Source organism: Panthera onca, chromosome X (assembly GCF_046562875.1).
Source record: "Panthera onca isolate mPanOnc1 chromosome X, mPanOnc1 haplotype 2, whole genome shotgun sequence".
In the NCBI taxonomy this organism is placed as follows: Eukaryota; Metazoa; Chordata; class Mammalia; order Carnivora; family Felidae; genus Panthera; species Panthera onca.
In genome coordinates, this window is record NC_138357.1 from 66173571 (window position 1) to 66195822 (window position 22252).

At 35.7% G+C, this 22252-nt stretch overlaps 1 protein-coding gene across 1 annotated transcript in view; it reads left to right on the forward strand.

Annotated features, from left to right (window-relative positions):
* Positions 1-21990, forward strand: part of LOC145713580 (fibronectin type III domain containing protein 3C1-like) — an 86430-nt gene extending 64440 nt beyond the window's left edge. Inside the window, exons 25-26 of the mRNA XM_081792441.1 lie at positions 19870-19991; positions 20484-21990. Coding sequence (XP_081648567.1) covers positions 19870-19991; positions 20484-20822 — 461 coding nt within the window. The 3' untranslated portion in view covers positions 20823-21990. The remainder of the gene's footprint in view (positions 1-19869; positions 19992-20483) is intronic.
* The last annotated feature ends 262 nt before the right edge of the window (positions 21991-22252 follow it).

The window sequence follows — 22252 nt, forward strand, 5'->3', positions numbered from 1 at the left end:
GTCCTCTATTCTGTTTCATTGACTTACGTATCTTTCCCTCCACTAATACTACACTGTCTTGATTACTGTAGTTAAATAGTAAGCTTTAACATTAAGTAGAGTGGTTTTGTCCACCTTCTTTTTCTCTTTCAAGATTGATTTTTCTAGGTCTGGTGACTTTCCAAATGAAAGTTAGAATGAGATTGCATATATCTATAAATAAACTTGCTGAGATTTCCATAGAAATTACATTAAACTTATAAATCTTCTTGGGGAAAACTGACATCTCTACTATATTTAGTCTTCCCATCTATGAACATGGGTATGTCTCTTTAGTTATTTAGGTCTTTCTTGATTAATTAGCATTATGCAATTTTCAGCATACATGTACAGTATATGTTTTGTTGGATTTATACCTAAATATTTTCTTAGAAGTGATGGTAAGTGGTACTGTGTTTTTAAATACATACTTTATTTATGTATTTATATATGTATATATGATGTATGTATGTATTTATTTATTCTTATTTCAAATTCCAGTACAGTTAACATACAGTGTTATAATAGTTTCAAGTGCACAATATAGTGATTCAACAATTCCATACATCACCTGGTGCTCGTCACAAAAAGTGCACTCCTCAGTCCTCATCGCCTATTTAACCCATAAACCCATCCCCTCCCCTCTGGTAAGCATAAGTTTTGTTTTCCATAGTTAAGAGTCTGCTTCTTTGTTTTTCTCTCTTTTTTTTCCTTTGCTCATTTATTTTATTTCTTAAATGCTACATATGAAGGAAAACATATGGTATTTTTTTAACTAACTTGTTTCACTTAGCATTATACTCTCTAGCAATTTGCAATGACATGGATGGAGCTAAAGAGTATAATGGTATTGTGTTTTAAATGTCTGTTTATACATGTTTGTTGTTAGTAAATAGAAATGTGGGTTATTTTGGGGTGTTGATCTTGTGTCCTGCAACCTTGCTGACCTCACATATTAGTTCTAGGAGATTTTTGTACATTCCAGGTGGTGGTCTATGTAGATAATCATATTATCTGTAAAATAAGTAGTTTTATTTCTTCCTTTCTAACATGGATGCCTTTTATTTCCTTTACTCACCTTATTGCAATGGCTGAATTAAGATTAAGACTGATTAGAGCTGACATCTTTGCTTTGTTTTTGGAGGAAATCACTGGTACATATGATGTTAGCTGTAGGTTTTTTTGTAGATGCTCTGTATAAGTTGAGGAAGTCCCCATCTATTCCTAACTTTATGAGATTTTTTCGTCACTAATGGGTGTTGGATTTTGTTAAATGTGTTTTCTGTGTCAATTAATATGATCATATGATTTTTCATCTCCACCCTGTTTGTATAAAAAGTTACATTGGTTTTTCAATTTCAAACTAGGGTTGCATACCTGAAATAAATCCCACTTGGTCTTGGTGTATAATTCTTTTTGTACAGTGCTGGATTTGATATGCCATTATTTTGTTGAGGGTTTTTTGCATCTAAATGAGTTATTGGTTTTTGGGTTTTTTTCTACACTCTTTGATTTTGGTTTTAGGGTGATACTTTCCTCATAAAAGGAATTGGTAACTCTCTCATCTTTTATTTTCTGGAAAATATTATTTTAAATTGGTGTTACTTTTTCTTTAAAGACTTTGTGGAATTCTCCAGTGAAACTATCTCGACCTGCAGATTTCTCTTTCAGGGGCTTTTTAGTTATGAATTCAACTTCTTTAATGGTATAGGGATATTCAGATGTCCATTTCATTTTGGCTGAGTTTCCTATATCAGTTCTAGCAATATTTTTGTGGAGTCTTTTGAGTTTTCTATATATAGTATCATGTCATCTGCAAATACTGAAAGTTTGACTTCTTCCTTGCCAATTTAGATGCTTTTTATTTCTTTGTGTTGTCTGATCGCTGAGGCTAGGACTTCCAGTACTATGTTAGATAAAAGTGGTGAGAGTGGACACCCTGTTTTGTTCCTGACCATGGAAGAAAAGCTCTCAGTTGTTCCCCATTGAAGATGATACTAGCTATGAGTTTTTTAATATATGGCCTTTATTTTGTTGAGGTATGTTCCATCTATCCCTACTTTGTTGAAGTTTTTTTTTTCCTTTTTTTTTTTTTTTTTTTTTTTAAGCAAGAATGGATACGAGGCACCTGAGTGACTTAGTCGGTTAAGTGTTTGACTTTGGCTCAGGTAATGATCTCATGGTTCATGAGTTCAAGCCCTGCATCGGGCTCTGTGCTGACAGCTCAGAGCCCGGAACCTGCTTCAGACTCTGTATCCCCTTCTCTTTCTGCCCCTCCCCTGTTTGCACTCTCTCTCTCTCTCAAAATAAATAAATTTAAAAAAACTAAAAAAAAAAAAAAAAGAAGAATTGATGCTGTACTTTGTCAAATGCTTTTCCTGAATCAATTGTTCATATGGTTCTTATCCCGTTTTTTTATTAATGTGGTGTATCACGTTAAGTGATTTGTGAATATTGAACCACCCTTCAAAGTCAGCAATAAATCACACTTGATCATGGTGAATGATCTTTTAATGTACTGTTGGGTTCAATATGCTAGTATTTTGTTAAGAATTTGTACATCCATGTTCATAAGGGATATTGGCTTGTAGTTTGCTTTTTTAGTGGAATCCCTGTAGGGTTTTGGCATCAGGATAATGCTGGCCTCATAGTATGAGTTTGGAGGTTTTCCTTCAATTTCTATTATTTTTAGAATAGTTTGCGAATAATAGATATGAACTGTTCTTTAAATGTCTGGTAGAATTCCCCTGTGAAGACACCTGGTCTTGGAGTTTTGTTTGTTGGGAGTTTTTTGATTACTGATTCACTTTCATTGCTGGGTATTGATATGTTCAAGTTTTTTATTTATTTCTGTTTCAGTTTTGGTAGCTTATGTGTTTCTAGGAATTTATCCATTTTGTGCAGGTTGTCCAATTTGTTGGCATAGAATTTTTCATTATATTCTCTTATAATTGTTTGTAGTTCTGTGGTGTTGGTTATTTTTCCTTTCTCATTGGTGATTTTATTGATTATGGTCTTTTTTTCTTTTTTTTAAAACTTTTTTTTTAATGTTTATTTATTTTTGAGACAGAGAGAGACAGAGCATGAACGGGGGAGGGTGAGAGACAGAGGGAGACACAGAATCTGAAGCAGGCTCCAGGCTCTGAGCTGTCAGCACAGAGCCCGATGCGGGGCTCGAACTCACGGACCGTGAGATCATGACCTGAGCCGAAGTCGGACGCTTAACCGACTGAGCCACCCAGGCGCCCCATGGTCTTTTTTCTTTTTGATACGGTTGGCTAGGGCTTAATCAATTTTATTAAATTTTTCAAAGAACCAGCTCCTGGTTTCATTGATCTGTTCTGTTTTTTTTTTATTTGTTTCTATAACATTTATTTTTACTCTAATATTTGTTATTTCACTTATTCATCTGGCTTTAGGCTTTGTTTATGTTATTTTTCTAGCACCTTTGGGTGTAAGGTTAGGTTGTTTATTTGAGATGTTTCTTGGTTCTTGAGGTTGGCCTGTATTGCTATATATCCCTCTTGTGACTACTTTTGCCGCATCCCAACGGTTTTGGATCATTGTGTTTTCGTTTTAATTTGTTCCCGTGTATTTTTAAAATTTCTTCTTTGATTTACTGGTTGACTCCTTCATTCTTTAGTAGCATGTTCTTTAACCTCCATGTATTTGTGGTCTTTCCAAATTTTTTCTTGTTGTTGACTTCAAGTTTCATAGTGTTGTGGTTGGAAATATGCATGGTATGATCTCAAATGTTTTGTAATGGTTGAAGCCTTATTTGTGACCTAGTATGTATTCTATTCTGGAAAATATTCCATGTGCACTTGAGAACAATGTGTATTCTGCTGCTTTAGGATGTAATGTTCTGAATATATCTGTTAAGTCAATCTGGTCCACTGTGTCATTCAAAGCCATTGTTTCCTTGTTGATTTTCTGTTTAGATAATCTGTCCAATGATGTAAGTAGGGTGTTAATGTCCCCTACTATTATTGTATGTTACCAATGAGTTCCTGAGTTCCTTCATGTTTGTTATTAGCTATTTTATATATTTGGGTGCTCCCAAGCTGTTGGCATAAATATTTACAAATGTTAGATCTTCTTATTGGATAACCCCCTTTATTATGATATAGTGCCCTTCCTTATCTCTTGTTACTATCTTTGGTTTAAAGTATAGTTTGTCTGATATAAGTATTACTGCTCTAGCTTTCTTTTGATGTCCATTTGCATGATAAATGTTTCTCCACCCCTCACTTTCAATCTGCAGGTGTCTGTAGGTCTAAACTGAGTCACTTGTAGGCAGCATATAGATGGGTCTTGTTTTTTATCCATTATGACACCCTATATCTTTTGAGTAGAGTGTTCAGTCCATTTACATTTAGCATAATTATTGATAGATACGTATTTAGTGCCATTTTATTACTGGTTTTATCGTTTCTAGAGATTTTCTCTGTTCTTTTCTAGTGTTTGTCACTTTTTGTCTTTCCTTCCCACTCAGAAATCAAGAAAAATCTCAAACAACCTAAACTTACTGTTAAAGGAGCTAGAAAAGAAGAACAAACAAAACTCAAAACAGCAGAAGGAAGGAAATAATAAAGATCAATGTAGAAATAAATGATATATAAAGTAAAAAAATAGAACAGATCAATAAAATCAGGAGCTGGTTCTTTGAAATGATCAACAAAATCAGTAAATTTCTAGTCAGACTTATTGAGAGAGAGAGAGAGAGAGAGAGAGAGAAGAGAGAGAAGAGAGAGAACTTAAAATCACAAATGAAAGAGGAGAAATAACCAACACCACAGAAATAACAGGCAATTGTCAATGAATATTATGAAAAGCTATATGTCAACAACTTGGTCAACCTAGAAGAAATGGATAAGTTCCTAGAAATATATAACCTACAAAAACTGAAGCAGGAAGAAATAGAAAATTTGCACAGAACAATTAACAGCAATAATCAAAAAAACCCCAACAAAGAAAAGTCCAAGACGAGATGGCTTCATAAATGAATTATAGCAAACATTTAGGGAAAAGTTAATACCTATTCTTCTCAAACTATTCCAAAGAGTAGAAGAAGGAAAGCTTCCAAATTCATTCTATGAGGCCACTATCACCTGCCAAAACCAGATAAAGACAGCACAGAATGAGCTACGGGCCAGTATCTCTGATGTACATAGATGCAAAGATTCTCAACAAAATACTAGCAAACTGAATCTAACAATACATTTAAAAATCATTCACCACAATCAAGTGGGATTTATTCTCGGGATGCAAGGGTGGTTCGGTATTCGCAAATTAATCAATGTAATACATCACATCAATAAGAGAAAATATTAAAAACACATGATCATTTTAATGGAGGAAGAAAAAACATTTCACAAAGTACATCATTCATTAATGATAAAAACCCTCAAGCAAGTAGGTTTAGAGGAAATATACCTCAACATAATAAAGGTCATATATGAAAAACACACAGCTAGCATCATACTCACTGGGGAAAAATTCAGAGCTTTTCCCCTAAGATCAGGAAAAAGACAAGGATGTCCACTCTCAGCACTTTAATTCAACATACTACTGGAAGTCCTAGGCACAGCAATCAGACAATAACAACAAAAATAAATGGCATACAGATTGGTAAGGAAGAAGTAAAAATTTCACCATTTGCACATGACATCATACTATATATTGAAAACCCAAAAGACTCCCATTTGTAGGATACAAAATGAATGTACAGAAATCTGCTGTATTCTATACACCAGTAATAAAGCAGTAGAAAAAGATGGAGCAAACAATCCAATTTACAATTACAACAAAAAAATAAGATACCTAGAAATGAACCTAATGAAAGGTATGAGGGAGCTGAACTCTGAAGACTATAAAAAATTGTTGAAAGAATTTGAGGATGTCACAAAGGAATGGAAAGACATTCTATGCTCATGGACTGGAAGAACAAATATTATTATAATGTCTATGCTACCCAAAGCAATCTACAGATTTAATGCAATCCCTTTCAAACTACCAAGGGCATTTTTCACATAACTAGAATAAACTATCCTAAAATTTTTATGGTATCACAAAAGATCCCGAATAGCCAAAGCAATTTTGGAGAGACAAAAAAAAGCATAGCTGGAGGCATCACAACTCCGGGCTTCAAGTTATATTACAAAGGTATAGTAATCAAAACAGTATGGTACTGGCACAAAAATAGACTCACAGACCAATGCAACAGAAAGGAAAACTCAGAAATGAAACCACAATTGTATGATCCATCTTTAACAAAGCAGGAAAGAATATTCAATGGGAAAAAAGACAATCTCTTCAACAAATGGTGTTGGGAACACTGAACAGCTACATACAAAACAGTGAAACTGGACCACTTTCTAACACCATACACAAAAATAAACTAAAAACGGATTAAAGACCTAGATATGAGACCTGAAACCGTAAAAATCCTAGAAGGAGGCATAGGCATAAATGTCTTTAATATTGGCCATCAAATAATTTTTCTGGATATATCTCCTGAGGCAAGGGAAATAAATACAAAAATAAATTCGTGGAACTACAGCAAACTAACACCCTTCTGTATATGAAAGATACAATCCATAAAACTAAAAGTCAACCTACTGAATAGGAGAAGATATTTTCAAATGATATATCTGGAAAAGGGTTAGTATCCAAAATATATAAAGAACTGGTACAGCTCCATGCCCCAAAATCAAATAATCAAATTAAGAGTGGAAGTGGAGGGGCACCTGGCTGCCTCAGTTGGCTAAGTGTCCAACTCTTGATTTCAACTCAGGTCATGATCTCATGGTTTGTGAGATTGAGCCCTGCATTGGGCTCCCTGCAGTGTGGAGTCTTCTTGGGTTTCTCTCTCTCCCTCCCTCTTTGCTCTTTCCCTGCTTGCACACACACTCTCTCAAAATAAACATGTAAAAAATGGAAAGAAGATATGAACAGACATTTCTGCAAAAAAGACGTTCAAATGTATTACAGACACACAAAAAGATGTTCAACATTACTAGACATCAGGGAAATGCAAGTCAAAACTTCAGTGATGAAAAAAACTACAGTGAGATATCACCTCACACCTGTCAGAATGATTAAAATCATAAACAACAAACATTGGCTAGGATGTGGAGAAAATGGAACCTGCTAGCACTGCTGGTGGGAATGCAAACTGGTGTAGTCACGGTGAAAAGTAGTATGGAGGTTCCTCATAATGTTAAAAATAGAACTTCCCTACAGTCCAGTAATCACACTACTGGGTATTTACCCCCAAAAGACAAAAACACTAATTCAAAGTGATACATGCACCCCTTTGTGTACTGCGGTATTATTTAAAATAGCCAAATTATGTAAGCAGCCCATGTATCCACCAATAGATGAATGGTAAAGATGTGGTATGTATGGGGTGCCTTGGTGGCTCTGTTGGTTCAGTGTCCTACTCTTGATTTTGGCTCAGGTCATGATCTCGTAGTTTGTGAGTTGGAGCCCCACATTGGCCTCTGAGCTGGCAGTGCAGATCCTGTTTGGGATTCTGTTTCCCTCTCTCTCTCTGCCCCTCCCCCACTTGCACTCTATCTCTCTCAAAATAAACAAACATTAAAAAAAGATGTGGTATATATGTATATGTATAGGCTCATTATTCAGCCAGGAAAAAAAGAATGAAATCTTGCCATTTGCAGTGACATGGATGGAGCTAGAGAGTATAATGCTAAGTGAAATAAGTCCGTGAGAGAAAGACAAATATGACATGATTTATGTCATGCATATGTAGAATTTAAGGGAAAAAATGAGAGGAAAAAATGAGAGAGAGAGAAACTAATAGACTATAACTATAGAGAGCAAACTTTTCATTACCAGATGGGAAGGGGGTGGGAGGATGAGTTAAATAGATGATGGGGATTAAAGAATACACTTGTTGTGATGAGTACTGGGTGATGTATGGAATTGTTGAATTATTATATTGTACAGCTGAAACTAATATAACACTGTATGTTAGGTATATTGGAATTAAAATACAAAAAAAAAAAAAAAGGGTGATGACTGCCATTCTGACAGGTGTGAGTTAATATCGCATGTAGTTTTTGTTTGTATTTCTCTGATGTTTAGTCATGTTGATCATCTTTTCATGTACCTGTTGGGCATTTGTATGTTGTCTTTGGAAAGATGTCTATTCTTTTACTCTACTAAGTTTTAAATTGAATTATTAGTTTTTTTGCTATTGAATTGTATGAGTTCCTCATATGTTTATGATAGTAACCCTTTATCAGATATATGATTTGCAAATATTTTCTCCCATTCTATAGGTTGCCTTCTAACTTTTTTGATGTTTACTTTTCTGTGCTGAAGGATTTTAGTTTGATGTAGTCCCACTTATTTATTTTTGTTTTTGGTTCCTTTGCTTTTGGTGTCAAATCCAAAATATCATTGCCACAACTAATGTCAAGAGGCCTACCCCTTATGTTTTCTCCTAGGATTTTTATAGTTTCATTTCTTATGTTGAAGCCATTAACTCATTTTTTACTGATTTTTGTGTATGATGTAAGATAGTGGTTCAGTTTCATTCTTTTGCACATGGCTGCCCAATTTACCATTTAGAGGAGATAACCCATTTCCTCTTATATATTCCTGGCTCCTTTGACATAAATTAACTGGCCACATATGCTGTTTATTTCTCGGGTCTTTATTCTGTTCCATTGATTTATGTATCTGTTTCTATGCTAAAACCATACTGTTTAGATTACTATAGCTTTGTAATATAGTTTGATAGGAGGAAGTATGATGCCTCTCCTTTGTTCTTTGTCAGGATTTCTTTGGCTATTTGGAGTCTTTTGTGGTTCCATAGAAATTTTAGAATTGTTCACTTTATTGATGTGAAAAATGTCACTAGAATTTTCATAGGGGTTGCATTGAATCTATAGATTCTGTGATAGTTATGGATATTTTAACAATGTTAACTCTTCTAATCCATGAGTACAGAATATCTTTCCATTTAATTGTGTCTTCTTCAGTTTCTTTCAACAATGTCTTATATAGTTTCAGTAAATCTTTCACGTTGGCTAAATTTATTACTAAGTATTTTATTCTTTTTGATACAATCATAAATGGGATTGTCTTCTTACTCCCTCTTTCATATTGTTTGTTATTAGTGTATAGAAACACAATCTATTTTTGTATATTCATTTTGTATGCTGTAACTTTACTGGATTCAATTATGATTTCTAGCAATTTTTTGGTGGAGTCCTTTTTGGTGTTCTCCATATAATGTATCATCTGAAAATAGGGATGGTTTTACTTCTTTCTTTACGATTTGGATGCCTTTTCCTTTTCTTCCCCAATTTCTCTGGCTAGTACTCCTTGGACTATGCTGACCAAAAAGTGACAAGAGTTGGCATCCTTGTCTTGTAACTGATCTTGGTGGAAAAATTTTCAGCTTTGTACCATTGAGAATAATGTTAGCTGTGAGGTTGTCTTATCTGGCCTTATTACGTTGGGGTATATTTCCTCCCTAAGCAGTTTGTTGAAAGTATTTTTTATTTTGAATGGATGTATAATTTTGTCAAATGCTTTTTCTACATCTATTGAGAGGATCATATGATTTTTTTGATCATATGACTTTATCCCTAATTTCATTAATGTGGTATATCACATTGATTGATTTGCAGATGTTGAACCATCCTTGAATTCCTGGAATAAATTCCACTTGATCATAGTGCATTATACATTTAATGTATTGTTGAATTTGGTTTGCTACTATTTTGAGGATTTTTTGCATCTATGTTTCTCAGGGATATTGGCCTGTAATTTTCTTGTACTGTTTTTGTCTGGTATAGTATCATACTGCTGACCTCATAAAATGAGTTTTGAAGTATTCTCTCCTATTTTTTGAAAGAGTTTGAGAATTGCTATTAGTTCTTTAAGTGTTTGGTATAATTCACTAGTAATGCTGTCAGGTCCTGGACTTTTCTTTATTGGGAGGTTTTTTTATTATTGATTCAATTTCCTTATTCATTATTGATCTGTTCATATTATCTATTTATTCATGATTCAGTTGGAGTAGATTGTATGTTTCCAGGAACATATCTATTTCTTCTACGTTTTTCAACTTGGCATATAATTATTCATAGTAAACTCTTATGATGCTTTGTATTTCTATGGGATCTGTTGTAAAGTCTCCTCTTTCATTTCTAGTTTTGTTTATTTGAATCCTTATTCTTATTTTCTTGGTAAGTTTAGATAAATGTTTGTCTATTTTGTTTATCTTTAAGAAAAACATCCAAGTCTTAGTTTTGTTGATTTCTATTTTCTTTTTAGTCTCTATTCATTTCCGCTCTGATCTTTGTTATTTCATTTCTTTTACTAGTTTACTGTTAGTTCATTTTTGTGATTTCATTATTATACTAGGCTTAGTTTGTTTTCTTTTTTTAGTTTGTTTAGTTTGTTTTCTTTAAGGTGTAAATTTCGTTTATTTGAGCTCTTTCTTTTTCTTTATTGTAGGCATTTATCACTATGAAGTTCTCTCTTAGAGCTTTTGCTGCATCCTATTAAGTTTTTGTATGTTGTATTTACATTTTCATTTGTCTCAAGATATTTTTTTATTTCTCTTTTTATTTCTTCTTTGACCTATTGGCTATTCAGTGGTATGTGGTTTAATCTCCACATATTTGTGAATTTTCCAATTTTCTTCTTGTAATTAATTTCTAGTTCCATACCACTGTGGTTGGAAAAGATACTTGATATCATTTCAATCTTCTTAAATTTATTAAGGCTTTTTTTGCAACATAACATATGATCTATCCTTGAGAGTATTCCATATGTGCTTGAGAAGAATGTGTATGCCACTGTTATATAGAATGTTTTATAAATGTCTAAGTCCATCTGGTCTAACATGCAGGTTAAGTCCCATGTTTCCTTACTAATTTTATGTTTGGGCAATCTATCCATTGTTGAAAATGGAATATTAAGGTTTTCTACTATTATTGCATTGTTGTTTATTTCTCCCTTAGGTCCGTTAGTATTTGCCTTATATATTTAGATGCTTTGTGTTGGGTTCATTAATATTTACAAATGATATTGTAATGGATTGAGCCATTTTTTCACTGTATAGTAACCTTATCTGTCTCTTATCGACAATTGGCTGAAAGTCTATTTTGTCTAATATATGTATATCTACCCCTGCCTTCTTTTGATTTCCTTTTGCATGGAATATCTTTTCCCATCCCTTCACCTTCAGTTTGTGTGTGTCTTTAAAGCTGAAGCAAATCACTTATAGACATTATATAGCTGGGCCTTATTTTATCAAACACTCTGTGCCTTTTGATTGTAGAATTGAATCCATTTACATTTAAAGTAATTATTTATAGGTTTGGGCTTACTACTGCCATTTTGTTCATTGTTCTCTGGCTGTTTTGCCAGAATTCTCTTGTTTCTTTTTTCTTCTCTTGATTTCTTTGTGATTTGATAATTTTCTACAGTCATATCCTTAGATTATTCTCTTTATCTCCTGTGTATCTATTATAGGTTCTTACTTTGTGATTACCTCCAGGCTTATATAAAGCATATTTATAACAGTTTATTTTAAGCTGACAGCAACTTAAATTTAAATGTGTACTAAAGATATGTATTTTTGCTGTACCCCCCCCCCATTTTATGTCTTTGATGGCACAATTTAAATCTTTTAATTTTATGTATCCATTAAATTATTGTAACTGTTTTTAGTACTTTCATCTTTTAACATTCATAATAGATTTATACATGTCTTACCCACCACCATTACATTATAGTATTCAGAATTTAACTATATAATTACCTTAACCAGTGAGATTTATAGTTTCATGTTTTCCTATTGCTAGTTAGTGTCCTTTCATTCAGTTTTAAAAGTCCCTTTAACATTTTTTGCAGGACCAGTCTGTTGGTAATGAACTCCTTCAGGTTTGATTGTCTGGGAAATACTTGATCTTTATAATTCTGAAGAACAACTTTTCTGGGTAGAGTATTCCTGGTTTGAAGTTTTTTCTTTCAGCTCTATGAATATATCATGCCACTCCCTTCTGTCTTGCAAAGTTTCTGCTGAAAAATCTGCTGATACTTTTATGGGGGGGGTTCTCTTGCATGTAACAAGTTGTTTTTCTTTTGCTCTTTTTAAGATTTTTTCCTTGTCTTTAACTTTTTACAATTTAATTATGTGTCTGGATATGGGTCTTTTTTGGATTATCTTAGTTGGACTTTCTGGGCTTCTTGGATCTGGATGGCTGTTTCCTCCCCAGTTTATAGCGTTTTTAGCTACTGTTTCTTTGACTAAACTTTCTTCTCCTTTCTGTTTTCCTTTTGGGATCTCTATTATGCATATATTTATTTGCTTTATGGTATCCCATAAGTCCTGTCTTTTTCATATTTTTGCTCCTATGGTGGATGAGTTCCACTGCCCTGTCTTCAGATTTGCTGATCCTTTCTAACACTTGATCTTGTCTGCTGTTCAGCACTTTTATTGAATTTTTCATGTCAGTTTTTATATTCTTCACCTATGTGATATCTCCTTGGTACTTTTTAACTTTCTATCTCTTTGTTGAAATTTTCACTTTATCCATGCACTGTTCTCCTGATCTAGAGGGCATCTTTATGACCACTGTTTTGAACTCTTTATCAGGTAAATCTCTTGTCTCCATTTAATTAAAAGCTGTTTCTGGAGTTTTGTCTTATTATTTTGTTTGGAACATATTGTTTCCTCATTTTACCTGACTTTCTGTGCATTATATAAAACATCTACTTCTCCCACAATCTTGAAGGAGTAGCCTTGTGTAGGGTATGAACATTATCATTTGGCCTCGTCCTAGCTCTTAGTTTTCTCTCAAACCTTAGTGATTTTGCAAGCTAGCATCTTTGTTCTTAGTGGTTCCAGTAGTTGAAGTTGTTGCCAATATCTGTCAGTGTCCGAAAGGGATGGATACCGGTTGGCACTTAATTTGAGCTTATTGGAAGCTGGACCCTCAGCTATAGCTTCTATGATAGGCAAAACAGTCTCTTTCAGGGAAAGACTGGGAGATGAGTATTTCTAACTTGTGCCTCTGTACTGAGATCTTGGGTTATAGCCAGTCAAGAACTGTTTCTTTGTTTGATACAGTATTCTGAAACCTACAGGTGCAAGTTTCACTGGTCACGAAAGCCAGGAAATCAATAGTTGCATCCTCTGGGTTGCAACCAAAATGCTGGGGTGCCATACATGTGCACAAGCTCCTTTCAAGGAGATACTGGTGACCCGGAGTGTGGCAGAGGGAGATTTCAGTCATCCCTTAGATGTGTGCTAAATTAGGAGCCTGACCCTCAGGTTACAGCCTTAAAACTATTCAATTAGGCCCTTTTTCAGGGAAAGGCTGGGAGATGGGTGTTTCTACTACCTCTGCACTGAGACCTGAGGGAATAGCCAGTGTGAGTCCTAACAAGCCAATTAAGACTGCTTCTTTGTTTGGTTAGTGTTGTGGGTCTCATGGATGCATGCCCCCATTGGCTTTCAGGATAGGTCGTTTTAGAGCCCTGTCTGTTAGGTGCAAGTTTTCAAACCTGGCATACTAGATGTTGGGTCCAAAATCTTGATTCCTCACGGAGATGTTGGCAGTTGTGTTTCCTCCCCCATTGTATGTTGCTGTGCTGGGTGTGGAGTTTATACCGAGAGTGTATCTCAGCCTTTCTTACCAATTTTGATGTGGTTTTTCTCTCATTTGCCTGGTGTTTATGAGTCACTCAGCTATTTTCTGGATTGCTTTCAGAGGAAATTGTATATGTAACTGTGGTTTCAGTGTATCTGTGGGAGGAGATGATTTCAGGAGCCCTTTGTGTCACCAACTTGGACCAGAATCCCAATGTCATTGCTTTTCTGAAGTTCTAAGCCTTCTTTTGTTATCATTTCCTTTTTTTTTTGAAGAGTGCTTTTTGTAACCAATTTTAATTGGGAGTGTTACTGGCAACAAATTCTTAGTTTTTCTTTATCTGAGAGTGTCTTTACATTCTTTTCATTCCTGAAGGATATTTTTTTGCCAAATATAGTGTGTAGTTGACAGTTTTCTTTCAGTACTTGAAAAATGTTATGCAACTTATTAAAATGGTTTCAAAAGAGATATATTTGTCATTTGAATTGATTTTCACCTATAAGTAATGCACCATTTCTGTGTGCTTTCAAGATTTTTTCTTTGTTTTTTTTTCAGAAGTTTAATTATGAATTGTTTTGGTGGTGTGGATTTCTTCACATTTATCCTATTTTAGATATTCTGTTTTTTTAATATTTTGGCTTATGTTTTTCCCCAAATTGGGAATTTTTCATTATTTCTTTGGACAATTTTTTAGTTCACACTCTTTCTCTTCTCTCCTTCTGGGAGTTTAATGATATGACTATTATCTCTTTTGTTATTTTTTCATATGTCCCTGAAATCTTGTTCAATTTTTTCCTTTAAAATCTTTTATGTATTCAAGATTTTATTAATCTGCCTTCAAGTTCACAGATTCTATCTTCTGTCATCTCCATTCTACTTTTGAACCCATACAGTAAGGTTTTTATTTTTGTTATTATATATTTCAGTTCTATAATTTCCATTTGGTTTTTGTATAATTTTTTATCTCTTTTATAGATTTTATTTCTTTGTTGAGATTTTTAATATTTTTTTAATTTATTACAAGGTATCTCATAATTGCTTGTTGAAGCATTTTTTGATGGTTACTTAAATCCTTATCAGATAATTCAAATTACTGATTCATCACAGATGAATTAATTGTTTTTGATTGTTTTCATCATTCAGGTTCTGATTTCCCTGGTCCTCATTATAACAAATGATTATTCTAGACATTTTTAATATTATATTATAAGAGTTTGGGTTATATTTAATCATTATCATAGTAAGCAGTATCCCTTAGAAGTATAGTGCAAAGTTGGGTAAGGTGGAAATTCCTCTCCTATCTACACCTTTTTGACACCTTTCTAACAGAAGTAGAGCAACTATTTGCACTGTATTACTGTCTCTGAGTGTGGACTAAGCTCAGCCCCCCCACAGGTTCCTGATGATACCACGAAGGGGGAAATGGAGATCTGACTAACATCTCTGTGTTCCTGTAGGGTGGAGGTGGAAACTCAGTTCCCAGTAGGGTCTCAGTTCCTAGTAGGGTCTAAATGACACCATGGGAAGGGAATGGGGGAGTGGGGTGCCAAGTAATATAGCCTCTCACCACCTAGATTTGCATCTTTGATGCTGAGTAGAGATAAAGGCCGAGCTCTCCAGCACACCCTGCTGATAGCAGGTGAAGGAGGAATATGAGTGTTGACTAGCTCTATTTCCCAGATTGTTATTCAGTCTTAGTGCTGGTAGGTGGAAATTTAGGTTAAACTTCTCACTAGGCCTTATTGACACAGGAGTAGGAAGAAAGTAGAGTGCTGACTAGCCTGAATTATATCAGTCTTGGTCAGTCTATTGCTGCTGGTTGAGGGTGGCGGAGGTTCAGTTTGCCAATACTAACCCTTCAAGGGGATTATATTGCTGCCTCCTGCTTCCATCAGAGAGGTATGGAAGATCTTAAGATCCCTACTTGGCCATTACTGACACCAGTTGACAGGGGAATGGGAGCAGAGTACTGCCTGCTTTTGATATGCAAGGAATGAAAGATCAATTCCATGCTTGGCCCTGCTGAAACTGAAACCACTTGGTAGGGAAATTGGAGCATGTTCCTTGTTGTTTCTGGGGTGGGTTGGATGGTCAGCTTCCCACTATGCCTGTTGAAACTTCAAGGGTGAAGAAGGACAGGAGTGTGTGTGCTTTTTCAATTGATTTTTGGCTGGAGTAAGGTGGGAATTACTTAAGAGATTTTCTGTGATTAGGCTAGCATTTTCCTAGTCACTTTGTTGAGGGAAAGCAGGCTTTTTCTGGAGGTTTTTTTCCTGTCTGTTCCTGTTTGCAATTTTGAGTTGGAGGCTTCTCCCATACCCTTTCTGGGACATGTGTGAGGTGATAAGTCTAGCAGGGGGCTCACTACTGTATTCTTTCTCAAGTTATGAGGTCTTAGGATCTTTGCCTTTCTACATTTTTCTTTCTTTCCACCATTCGGAGTCTTCTTGTGCTGTTTGTTGTGTTATGTTCAGATTTTTTTAGTTACAAAAGGGAGGGTCTGGGAGGTATGGGGACACTCTGTCTTGGCAGGATCCTATTCCGTTGATTTTTACCTCTCTAATATGTTTCAAATCCATTAATGTCCCGGAATTCCCATTGTAGCATCCTTAATATTCATAAATTCACCCATCCTTTGGACAACCACAGTGGCCTCCTCACTAATAAATATATATTGTAAGAGCATTTTTCCAACAAAAAATATAGACACCCAAAAAGTTAACAACGGATTTTTAAAATTACTTCCAGTGCTGAAGACAATTTGGGAGATGGAGCTTAGATTCTTAGTATTAGGGCTCCTAGGATTTGATGACTTAAGTTGATAGGGACAATATATGAGATCATTATAAATTTGGATTGTCTCCCCTAATCTTAAAGTTATGAGTCTTACAATTATGGTAATTCACAGGAGAAAGAAATCACTTCTAGCTACGGTTTTCAGGGAAGCATTCATGCAAAAGCTTGGTTTTATGGGACAAGACAGGCAAAAAACAAGGTATGAGCAAATGTACAAGGCATACTTGGGGTGGTGGTAGAATAGACTTGTTTGTTTGAAATGGTTTCTGACATTTTTCCTAATTAATGATAATTATCACTTACAGTGCTTTTTAATTTTATGGATTAACAAGTCACTGGATTAGAAATTTTGATTCAGTAGGTCTGAGTGGAAGTGTAGGAATCTATTTTAAACAAGCATTTCAGGTGATTGTTAAGTTCAAGGTAATTTGGGAAACAGAACTGTAGAAAACATAATGGCAGATCAAGTTGGAATAAAAGTAGGTTCCAGATTATGGGGGGGCTTTAAATGCCAGATGAAGAAGCTCAGAATGATGTTGCTGAACATGAGGAATATTTAACATTTGGAATTCTGTGACTCCCTTCTATTCACTACACAGGAAATGGTGCCAGTATTATGGATGTGGGTAGCATAGGTTAATAACTGTTCTCTTGTTTACATTGAAATAACTGTTAGGATTACCTGAACTCTGCAAAAATATGTAGTTGCAGGAATGAGACCTTTAACTTCATAGCTCAGACAAGGGCTTTAGTAAGGTGTTCTTTAACCTCCATGCTTTTGGAGGTTTTCCAGACTTTTTCCTGTGGTTGATTTCAAGCTTCATACCATTGTGGTCTGAAAGTGTGCATGGTATGATCTCAATTCTTGTATACTTATGAAGGGCTGTTTTGTGATCCACTATGTGATCTATCTTGGAGAATGTTCCACATGCACTGGAGAAGAACGTATATTCTGTTGCTTTGGGATGCAGAGTTGTAAAAATATCTGTCAAGTCCATGTGATCCAATGTATCATTCAGGGCCCTTGATTCTTTATTGATCCTGTGTCTAGATGATCTATCCATTGTTGTAAGTGGGATATTAAAGTCCCCTGCAGTTACCACATTCTTGTCAATAAGGTTGCTTATGTTTGCGATTGTTTTATATATTTGAGGGCTCCAGTATTTGGCGCATAGACACTTATAATTGTTAGCTCTTCCTGATGGATAGTGCCTGTAATTATTATATAATGCCCTTCTTCATCACTTGTTACAGCCTTTAATTTAAAGTCTAGTTTGTCTGATATAAGTATGGCTACTCCAGCTTTCTTTTGACTTCCAGTAGCATGATAGATAGTTCTCCATCCCCTCATTTTCAATCTGAAGGTGTCCTGAGGTCTAAAATGAGTGTCTCGTAGACAGCAAATATATGGGTCTTGTTTTTTTTATCCATTCTGATACCCTATGTCTTTTGGTTGGAGCATTTAGTCCATTTACATTCAGTGTTATTTTTGAAAGGTACGGGTTTAGAGTCCTTGTGATGTCTGTATTTTTCATGCTTGTAGTGATGTCTCTGGTACTTTGTGGTCCTTGCAACATTTCACTCACAGAATCCCCCTTAGGATCTCTTGTAGAGCTGGTTTAGTGGTGATGAATTCCTTCAGTTTTGGTTGTTTGGGATGACCTTTATCTCTCCTATTCTGAATGGCAGACTTGCTGGTAAAGGATTCTTGGCTCATATTTTTCCTTTTCATCACATTGAAGATTTCCTGCCATTCCTTTCTGGCCTGCCAAGTTTCAGTAGATAGGTCTGCCAGTAGTCTTATGGGTCACCCTTTATAAGTCAGAGCCTGTTTATCCCTAGCTGCTTTCAGAATTTTCTCTTTATGCTTGTATTTTGCCAGTTTCACTATGATATATCGTGCATAAGATCAATTCAAGTTATTTCTGAAGGGAGTCTTGTGTGCCTCTTGGAAATCAATGCCTGTTTCCTTCTCCAGATCAGGGACGTTCTCAGCTATGATTTGTTCAAGTACACCTTCAACCCCTTTCCCTCTCTCTTTCTTTTCTGGAATTCCTATTATACGGATATTGTTCTGTTTGATTGCATTACTTAGTTCTCTAATTCCACCTCATACTCCTGGATTTTTTTATCTCTCTTTTTCTCAGGTTCCTCTTTTACCACAATTTTTTCTTCTAATTCGCCTATTCTCTCCTCTGCCTCTTGAATCCGTGCTATGACTGCCTCCATTTTATTTTATACCTCATTTATAGCATTTTTTTAGTTCCTCATGACTATATCTTAGTCCCTTGATCTCTGTAGTAATAGATTCTCTGCTGTACTCTATGCTTTTTTCAAGCCCAGCTATTAATTTTATGACTATTATTATAAATTCTTGTTCCACTATATTGTTTAAATAGTTTTTGATCAATTTGTTAGCTGTCGCTACTTCCTGGAGTTTCTTTTGAGGAGAATTCTTCTGTTTTGTCATTTTGGGTAGTCCTGGGGTGGCGCCAAACTGCAGGGCACTTCCCCTGTGCTGTCTGGAATAACTTGTGTTGGTGGGCGGGGCTGCAGTCAGACCTGATGTCTATCCCCAGCTCACCACTGGGGCCACAGTCAGACTGGTATGTATCTTATCTTCCCCTCTCCCAGGGTCAGGACTCACTGTGGAGTGGTGTAGCCCCTGTCTGGGCTACTTGCACATTGCCAGGCTTGTGGTGCTGTTTTGATGGGATCTGGTATATTAGCCGGGGTGGATCTGTAAGGTGCACAGGGACAGGAGGGGTAGGCTCAGCTCGCATTGCAGTTGGTGGTCCCTGTGGGAGGGGCCCTGCAGCACCAGGAGGGAGGCAGACTTGTTGGAGGGATGGATCCACAGAAGCACAGCATTGGGTGTTTGCATGGTGCAAGCAAGTTCAGTGTCGGGAACTGGTTCTCTTTGGGATTTCAGCCTCTTCTGCAGGCCTCTTGTCTATGCTTGACTCCTGAGAATCCATTCTGCTAGTCTTCTGGCGGTTTTCTGGGTTATTTAGGCAGATGTGGGTGGAATCTAAGTGATTAGCAGGATGAGGTGATCCCAGAATACTCCTATGCCACCATCTTCCCTAAAAGTCTCATTTTCTTCTTTTAAAATCACTTCTGATTTTAGGCAAAGCTGATTTCCAGCCCCACTCACAGCCATTCCTTCCTGGGACTCCAGTCACAACACAGATTATTAATTGATAGTTTTAAGTTAAAATTTTTATTACAATCATTAAGATTTCTAATGGTACTGCAAAAGACTTTACAATAAGGACTATATATATTTCTTAGATTAAGCCTATACAGACTGCCTTTTAATGATCATGGGAAATTGTATCAGATTTCAACATCTTCAAGGTCACCTAGGAAAAATTAAAACCTCTAAACTAAAATTCTCTTTTCCTAGCACCTAAATTACAGCATGTGAATAGTAATACCTGTGAGGTCAAATGGGAGCCTTTGGAGCCAATAAAAGGAGATCCAATTGTTTACAACCTTCAAATCATCACTGATAAAGGAACTGACCTGGTAAATTCTTGCAAATTTAGTCTTTAAAATTTTATAATTTTATATCCCACTTGGGATTGAGCTCTTGTTGTGGAATAAGATATCTTTTTAGAACATTTAAAGTAATGAAATCTTATCCAAAAGACCTACCTTTTCCCTAAAGTTTTATCTATAGATTACTTATTTTGGAACAATTTGCTTATTCACTTAATTAACATATCAAGACAATGATTTGATATTTCTAGGTTTCACTGACCACATGCACAACTCCTTTGAAACCAAATGAAATTAAAATTTAACAATTATAAGTCTTTGTTATTTCTTACACTGGACAAAATTGCGTGAGCAGTACTGAGTCCTCATGATATTATAGCCTGTAAGAGTAATTTTGTTTTATTTTTGCTGTGAACATATTTATGAGATGAATGGGTTAATTCATATTTTTCTTGTCAAAAACTATACCATATTATTGGCAAAACAATATAATTTTCACTTTGTCTCAATTTTCTTTAGATTTACAAAGGACCAAACACTTCATTCTCCTTTTCCAAATTTGTCACAAATTCACATTATCGCTTCAAGGTCTGTGCTGGACGCCAATACCACACTTCTGATGGGATACAAGAGTTCTGGGGACCATATAGCCCCAGCACTCTTTTCTCCACACATAAGCAACATCCAGGGCCTGGAAAAGGCAGTGATGGAAAGGGGGGAAACAGCCCTAGTGAAGAGAAAGAAGAAAAGCCCAGAATGGAGATGAGTGATGATACATTTATTCTAATCCTTGTGATAGGATTTGCACTAGTTGCTATTTTGTGTGCTGTTGTAATTCAATATTTTCTAATCAACTAATTTTTATGCACTTTACCTTTTTAGGAAGTTCTAAAACAAATTACATCAAATATAGAAATTTCTAGATACATCTCAATTCTTACTTAAAGTAAATCTCACTTGGTAGAAATCCTTGTGAACATTCACCTAACAGCAAAAGAACTGCTTTATACTCAAGAAATTCATTGTGACAATATAAGAGATTTTATTAGGAAATGGGTCTATTTTAAACTTGAGAATGTTAGCAATAAAAACAGTTCCACTATTATGTAAAACTATCTAGAATTTCTCATGAAAACCATTTCCAGCCTTAATTTTTCTAATTAATATTTCGCAATTTTTTTTAGAATTATGAGAGGATAACAGCATTTTGGAATTTTATTTAGAAAAAAGTGGGAAAATCAATTCTATATGTCAACTTACAATCATATGAAATAATAAAAACATATCTACCAATGATCTGTACTGTAATTTTTTCAAAGTAATGTATTTAGCTGTTTCGCTTGTGCCCTGATAAATACTTTGACAGTAGGTAAACTTAGGGCACTTTGGGAGCAGAAGTTGGAAAGTGGGGAGCCATTTTATACTATTCTAAACCTATTCTAAACTCTTTAAAATACATGCAGTGGTGGTTACCCTCTAATCAGAAGGATTAAACATACATATAATGACCCACACTTGTACACAGCATATTAAAATGATTTCTTTTGGTGAGGGACAGACTAGCACACAAGATAGCTCATGGGGAAAATGAATCCCCATAGCAATTGGCTTGGAAAGTGAGAGGGACTAAATTTTGTGGTTTCTTGCAACCAACAGGGCTTAAAGCCTGGAGTGTTCAAGGTTGATGGGCTTGGCTAGAATAGACCCCAGAGGGGAGTGTGCTGCTCTGGGAAGGAAAAAAAAAAAAGGCAGGCAAACAACCTGCTGATACACAATGAGGAAACAGCAATCTGAAGAGTGCCTGTGCCACACAGTGGGGAGTTTATTCACTCATCTCAGAGCCCATCCCAGACACTTCTCATGGAGAGACCCCTCTAGGAAACTGATAGGCATCATTTCCCTTTACCTGCCCTCAGCATAAGCATAGGGACACCTGCAGGAACCAGGGTAGCACCAACACTCACTAATTTACACCAAGCCCCACCCTCCACGTTCACATGGAACACCCCCATCCAGTCACACTTCCCTCAGTCCCAGCACAGTAGGCCACATCCCCCGGAAGACAAGCCTAAACCACTGCTCACACCACATCTCCCAACATGGGAGTTTGCAGAGCCTCAATACCAGTGGCAGTGGCAACAGATCTTATTTAATAAACAGACCAGAGTTCACCTAGTTAAAATGTGCCACATGCAGGACAGAGACCAAACACTGTCCACAATAGGCAAAGAAAGCCTCTACAGATGACTGGCCTGAAGTATAAAAGACAAAACAGCAGAGCACATGCA